At 41.9% G+C, this 7,260-nt stretch overlaps 1 protein-coding gene across 1 annotated transcript; it reads left to right on the forward strand.

Annotated features, from left to right (window-relative positions):
* The first annotated feature begins 1,692 nt into the window (after window positions 1-1,692).
* On the forward strand, window positions 1,693-7,179 carry pth1a (parathyroid hormone 1a). Its single transcript, XM_020699607.3, has 3 exons — window positions 1,693-6,214; window positions 6,390-6,487; window positions 6,565-7,179. The coding sequence occupies exons 1-3, from the start codon at window positions 6,155-6,157 to the stop codon at window positions 6,794-6,796; spliced, it is 390 nt and encodes a 129-aa protein (XP_020555266.1). The 5' UTR covers window positions 1,693-6,154; the 3' UTR covers window positions 6,797-7,179.
* The last annotated feature ends 81 nt before the right edge of the window (window positions 7,180-7,260 follow it).

Consider the following 7,260-nt stretch of genomic DNA (forward strand, 5'->3'; position numbering starts at 1 on the left):
TCTTTTCTCCTCCCTTCCTGTCCACTTTGCTGCACACATTTAGGAAGCATTAGGTAATGAGCGCAACAACTTGCAGGACATAAACGGGGGTGAGAGGTTGATGTGTTTAGCAGATGTCAGCTCAACAGCCTGAAACCAGCGTCATCTGAAACAGCGTGTCAGGAAGAGGTCATCCTCCCTGCCGATCCTCATAAATCTCCTCACACTGCATATAAACTGTTTGAAATCAGGATGATAGTTTGTCTGTGATCTTTTACTGCAATGGTTGACGTTACAAGACGATAAAGGCTCACTTTAAATCATAGCCGAAAAATTATCGTGATGAATAAAGGATTTTTTTGAGTGAAGACTTCCATGACAGGTAACAGGTACATGAGCTCACAATGAGCCTTTTCTACTGATCCCATCATGCCTCTTTTTTTGTGGGGGGCGTACAGGTGGTGCAGAAAGCACACAGGGGCGATGGCGATGATTTTTCATTAAAACACTTTGGTTCGTTTCTGTTTTTAACGTAAAACTTCTCTTCATACAAACCTCACAATGTGACGAAAAAAGTCTTGGCGCCCCCACGCCACCACCAGTTCTAACATTTCTGTAAGCATTACCTCACATTTAAGGCCTAGAGTTTCATAACATAAACACCCCTCCATTCCTGCTACATTTAGAAACTCATACGGTAATGGCTGCGTAAGGTGTAATATATGCAACCCCCCCAGCAAAGATCAGTGACCCTTTGGAGCCTGAAAACTGATGGGGTTGAGGAGGGCTTGACCCAGATGACCATACGACAGAAATAAGAGGGGATAGTCAGGATAACATTTAATGAGGAATTATGGCTCTTGGATTTGTGCAGTTTTGAAGACAAATTCGGTTCTGAGATCCTGTCTGGTTCTGAGAAGGACTGTGGTGTTTGCAGACCTCCTGAAAACGGCTAAGACTAAGGGGGGCTTTCTCTGGCAGCGCTCTGTGCAGAGGGTTGCAGTGTGTTCTAAGGCGAAGTCAGTTTGCTGGGCTTCTGGGCATCACTTTTTCTGACCACCTCTGGCCAGAAAACAATCAAATAAGCATCAAAAGCTGATCTTTTTCTGTGACTCTTCAGTGTTTGACGTTTTCTATTCTATTTGTTTCTGAAAAAAGGTTCACAACTATGACTGTGCCTGCATTCTTTTGCTAAAGACCTTCGTCCGAGACAGATCATACACTTCCTGCCGAAACAAAGAGGACAAGACAAAATCTCTGCTGTGCACTACTTTGGAATTTGAAGAAAAAGGCTTTCCCTTTTGCAGATCATAGTGAAAGTCTCAGGTCCATTGACTGTATATGAGAACTGGACTGAGTGACCCCTCCCCCCTGGCGTTCCAAACAGGAAGTACCTGCTGGCTCCAAGAAGCCAAAATCCCCATAGACTTTTATGGAGAAAAAACAGCTGTTATTCAGTCATTCTATTAGTCATAATAACCATTCTAGCTCTGATATATTTTTTAACATGTTCTTGGTAATCCTACTTTTTTTCATCATATGTTTGCTTTATTGTAAGTTATTTAAATTATAAACTGACCAATCAGATGCCTCAATAAAGGTATGTGACCCCTGCTGTCGACCACATTGATTGTTTAAAATGTTTGACAGATTATCCGCTTTCAAGAGATATGGGGTGGATAAACTCACTCCTGATTGGTGACAGTGGTTGCCATAGAAACATTGACTCAGACTAACTCTGAGTAATCCCTGCTTACTGATGTCAATTGGTTCCAACAGGGTGATGCCCACATCATGAAAAACTGTCCACTGAATTGAATTCATTTGTTTAAAGACCAAAGTGAATCATTTTCTATGTGTGACGTCATACTCACTCAATCCAGTTCACATATACAGTCAATGATCCAGTTTCAGGTTTCTCTGGTAAAATATGTGAGTTTTAGGTGAGTTTGGAGTTTTTGACCACATTTAGACATTTCTTTGCATATGTGTGGCATTTGTGTCACATTTTGTTAGTATTTATTATTTAATTTTGATTAGTTCAATTTTTACATTTGGTGCCCCATTCAAAATGTTTGTTCTTCTCGGTTCATTTAAGAAAACCCCCCACAGTAGTCACTGGTATAAAATCAAGTTGACAAAAGTAACATCAAACAAAAATGCCCTCAAAATAAACCGATGAAAATCAGACAATAATGTGTTGTTCAACCCAAAAATGTAAAAACACCAAACTAATGAAACAAGGCTAAATTAAAATGATGATGACTCTGGTATAGATCCAAATAATGTGACCACAGCAACCCGTCAAAACTAATTTTCTGACCTGGGATCAGTCAGTTTGCCTGATTAAAGGTGACAACAGTCTCTGCTTGGTGTCATGGTGTATCTTACACTAAATATGGACAGCAGACAGAGAAGGAAAGAGTTTTTCAGGAAAGAAAATCTCAGCACATCATGTTCAAGGCTATGAGAAAAACTCAAGGCAGTTTGGTGTTTCTGTGACTGCGTCTGGAAGGTTAAAGCCCACAAAAGAAAACACAACTTATCTGAAAGTCATTCCAAGAAGAAAATGGAAACGGAAGAAAACATGAACAGAAAGCAAAGACTCCAGAACAACCTTCAAAGACATTAAAGGTCAAATCCAAGGTCAAAATCCATCAGTCAGGTCCACCATCAGGAGCTGTTAAACCAAAGTTGACTTTGTGGAGACAGATATTGAAGACACCATAGATGGAAACAAGTCATGAGAAACTTGACTGGATTATCCCACAATGCATTTCAATAACCACAAAGCTTCAATGAGAACTTATTTTGGAAAGATGAGACAAAACGGAAGCAACATCAGCTTTTTGTTTTGGAGCCGCAGAACAGACTCAGACATGGTCTGAATAATGACTATCAATCAGTCTGGAGTCAAATATTCCGGTCTTAGTGTTCATAAGTCTTCCAGCAGAACAGCAAAACAAGACATTGAAGATTTTTGTTCACACAGGGAAAGGACTATTACACCTGCTGTCAGGACCAGAAGTGACATAACCCTTGTGCTGTCCTAGGCACTTTACCATTGGGAATGGGGTCATCTATACCCACTAGACAGTGCTCTGAACCTTTTTTCTTCAATGATTTGTGATCTTCACTGGTGTCCATGGTTTACATGAAATCTTTCCACCTTTATCCACCTTTGGCATGGTAGGAAGAACACGTCAATGGAAGGGTGGGGTCATAGGATAGCACAAGGGTTAAGGGTCAATGGCCGACCAAATATGCATTATTGGAAATGAACGCACGCCGTGGAGACCTGGGGCCTCATTTATAAAACTTTGCGTAGGATTTGCGTCAGAAGTGGTGTACGGATGAAACATAGGACGTGCGTACGCACAGAAATATTCGGATTTATAAAACCGTGCGCACGCACATCCTAGGGCTTTTTCCCTTAATAAATCACAATCAATTCTAAATGTAGCACAGCTTTTGCGGCTTCATGACACGTCCATATTTGCCAATAAATAGTCCGTGAAACGCCCACAAATGAATATTCATTGATTGCAAAATCATGGCAAACACAGAGAGGAAATCAAAAAAACGTAACTTCACTCAATGTGAAGTAGAAGTTATCGTTGGCGAGGTGGAAAAGAGGAGAAAAATGTTGTTTGGAGGGTACAGTGTGGGCATTACTAATGCCAAAAAGGCACTTGAGTGGCAAACGGTGGCAGACGCCGTAAATGCTGTAGCCTCACAACCTCGGACCGTGGCCGAAATAAAGAAGGAATGGTCGGACATCAAAGTCGAGGCGAAAAGATGTCTAGCGCTCCATCGCCAGAGTGTCTCTGCCACGGGTGGGGGGGGGAGTCTGGCAGCAATTATTGGGGAATCCATATTAAGTGGAGTGGTGACTGAGGCGCAGGGGGAACACCGACGCGCCAGATGCAGCGGGTGACACCCCCCCAAAAGCTCCAACAGGACGGCTCGAGGAAGTCGGAACCGGCTCATAAGCCACTCGTCCTCGTTTGCCAGCAAGTCTTCTTGCTGTCTAAAGATGCGTTCACTCCGAATTCTTCCATTTGCCACATCTTCTAAGAGCGCAAGATCAGCCATTGTGCATCATTACGCATTGTGATGGGGCATTTTATTTCCCTCCATTTAATTGCATTTGACAAGCTGCAGATGTCGGTAATAATCCACGTGGAAATGGGAAATTGATCAGCGCAAATGTAATTTCTTGTTGCTTTCTGAATGGTTGAGACATACGCCATACATTGTTTTATCAAAAATAAAACAAACTAAAGGCATATCCATGAATACCATAATTCCATAGCTTATGAAGAAATGTTTTAATATGAAAACAACTTTCCCCAGTGGACAATTAGTGCGTCTGTCTGTCTGTCTGTCTGTCTGTCTGCACCTACATCTGCTCCGCCAGACGGACACATTGACGAGAATATCAGTTTTGTACATTATTTCGTTCTGTTAACTATATTATTTATGAGGATGAATTGCACAACATGCCAATATTGTAGAACATATTTCACTTTTCTTTTTGCAAATAAGTGTCCATTTGAATTTCTATTGCAATTTTGGTTTGATTTTTTTGTTTGTTTCACTGCTGATCGATCAAACGGGTGTTCGTGTAGGCTGTTAATTGTAAGACTTGCTTTGTGAAGTCTTCATGTTATTTCTGAGAGGCAGTATTGTCATTGTCACTTTCACGTGTTTCTTCCATCTGCCGACGGTGTCGCCGTTTCTCATTTCACCCGTTTTTGTGCGTACGCCTGGGTCAGAGCTTGCATGAAGGACCGCACATTTTCCCGTCAAGTTTGCTTTTTATAAATCTCAATTATTGCGTAGAGAGTGGCGTACGCCTTCTTTTGAGCGTACGCAACCTTTATAAATGAGGCCCCAGAACCATCTGACGCGAAGCGGACCATCTGCTAATACCATAGCCACATACAAATAAAAAAAAATATCCAAACAGTTTTTAGTACTTTATTCTTGTTATTTTTTCGATTTGGATCTCTTTTTCCACAAAAAGCGAACTTTTTGTTACATGGTGAGAATTAACCCGGGCCTTGGTATAAATAACAATTTAAATATAACGCCAGATTTTAACTGAATTGTTTACATTGAGTTCTTTTACTTAGTTTTGGTAGATTTTAGTTATTTATTTCATTGTCAGTGATTAACAGCAGTTTTATCAACACGTACTTCAGCCAAAGTGGCTTTTACTGCATCTGCTCTACCCCAAATAAAACCCAGCAACAAGAGAACAAGACAAATACATTGTGAGATCTGTGAATTATTCCCAAGAGTAAACACAAAAGGATAAACATTTTATACAAATTCTTCAGGACTGTGTCTGAGTCCGGCCTTGCGAGTGAAACTAAAGGATCTCCGTGGCTTAAGGATCCACTTTATGGAAGTTTCTTTTTAGCTCGTTTTGACAGCCTTTATATCAAAGTGCATTATGCAAACCTCTACGCCTCAAATGCTCAGTGACCCTCAATGACACACATGCGCACAAACTGGCCTGGCCTCCAGTCACATCCTAAACAGTGACGACAGCGGCATCACCCACCGCCACACCCCCTGAACTCTCACTTACTCTTTGATTCAGGATGCTTTTTCTGACGTCAGCTTGGTGCCAAAGCTCTTTTTTGAGACGCAAACTCATTAAAACAATGGTAATTCTTGAGTTTAGAGTCTATGTAACCAGGGAGACGCCCTAATAGTCAACGATGGTAATAAATCCATCCAAATGTTGGCCCTATTGTTGTGAGGCATGCTGGGAGTTTGACAAAAAAAGGTCACATTAGATGTGGACCTAGTCGGATCATTCACAAAAACATTACATGAAGATGCAGAGCGTTCAGTGCTTCACATTTCCGCATGAACTGATGCACAAAAACTTGCAATTCACAGTTGTTTTTTTTCCAACCCCAAAAGGTGTGAAGGCATTTAGGTTCAAAGCCATTCATTTGGTCATATGACAGCCGTGACAGCCTAAGGCTAAGGGGGGCGTCATTCATGTCCAGCCCCCTCCAGGAGCTGGAGGTATGACATCAACACCAATAATGAAGGCGGCTCATCAGCACAGGACAGCAGGGCTATAAAAGGAACCTGAGGAGTTCAGGGATGATCATTACTGAGAAACCAGCCGCTGAACCAGAGGGGCCCACTGATGAGACCCAAACCACAGTTTGATCTTTACCAGGCTGTGGAGAACCCGTCCTCACACCAGGTATGTTCCTCAGAAATGGAGGCCAAGAGCTGAAAAACTGACATCACTCTTTTACACCTTATTGTACAACATACGTTTGTTGTTTTGGTTTGGTTTTTTATTGTGATGAAAAAGAAATAACAGCCTTTTGAAGACTACAAAGAAATGATTTAACTTTATCTTTCAATTTTGACAGATTATCAAGATTTACCTGCAAGGTATGGATTACCGGGTTCTTCTCATTTCACTTTGCATCCTGCACTTCTCCATTCACTGTCAAGGACGACCTCTCAGGTAATCCCCTCTCCCTTTTTCTTTGATTGACATCAACGAGCAGCACGACAGTGATTTTCTGAAACCTGTTTCCGCAGCAAGAGGACGGTGAGTGAAATGCAGCTGATGCACAACCTGGGGCAGCAGAAGCAGGTGGAGGACCGCCGGGAGTGGCTGCTGATGAGAGTCCGCGGCATTCACAACCCAGCGGGTCGGCGAGGCGGCGGCGGGGACCCTGCGGAGGCCCGGCGGAGGAGGAGGCTGACAGCCGAGGACATCCGGGACGCCCTGGACCTCCTAGAACACCTGCTTGAGCCAAAGCAGGCCTGAATCTGCTCGATTATGACGGCAACATTTCCAACTCTGTTCTCATCTAAAGAACATTTCTTTTGCATCTGTTCGCTTACTTGATGTTGAGCGTATTTATTTAGTTTAAATTATCAAATTAGTATTTATGAAACAGTGCTTTAATGAAGCAAGCCTTAAAGAGTCAGCACCTTTATTGTAGTAGTGTTGTTGAACAAACACGTCTATAGGACCAACTAACTCGTTTCACAAAGACCTCAGGGCCGACTTTGGAACTTGTTGGTGTTTTTATATAGTTTTTTTTTTCCAACTTGATTGTAAAAATGTTTTAATGGTTCTGTGAGATGGAAGATTGTCAAAGCTTTTCAACGATATTAAGAAAATAAATATTGCTTTTTAATACTTCACTGTTGATGTAAAACGAGAATAAACTCATTCATCTTATAAACCTCCTTTTTCCCTTTTGGGGTCACTGAGCCTATCCCGAC

This window comes from Oryzias latipes, chromosome 6 (assembly GCF_053564925.1).
Source record: "Oryzias latipes strain Hd-rR chromosome 6, Olatipes_Hd-rR_3.1".
NCBI classification, from domain to species: Eukaryota; Metazoa; Chordata; class Actinopteri; order Beloniformes; family Adrianichthyidae; genus Oryzias; species Oryzias latipes.

Excerpts from the sequence above, each read along its gene's own strand:
- pth1a (XM_020699607.3), top strand. The coding sequence starts at position 6,155 with ATGAGACCCAAACCACAGTTTGATCTTTACCAGGCTGTGGAGAACCCG. Across the intron at positions 6,215-6,389 it reads AGAACCCGTCCTCACACCAG|ATTATCAAGATTTACCTGCA; the intron begins GTATGTTCCTCA and ends CAATTTTGACAG. Across the intron at positions 6,488-6,564 it reads TGTCAAGGACGACCTCTCAG|CAAGAGGACGGTGAGTGAAA; the intron begins GTAATCCCCTCT and ends CTGTTTCCGCAG.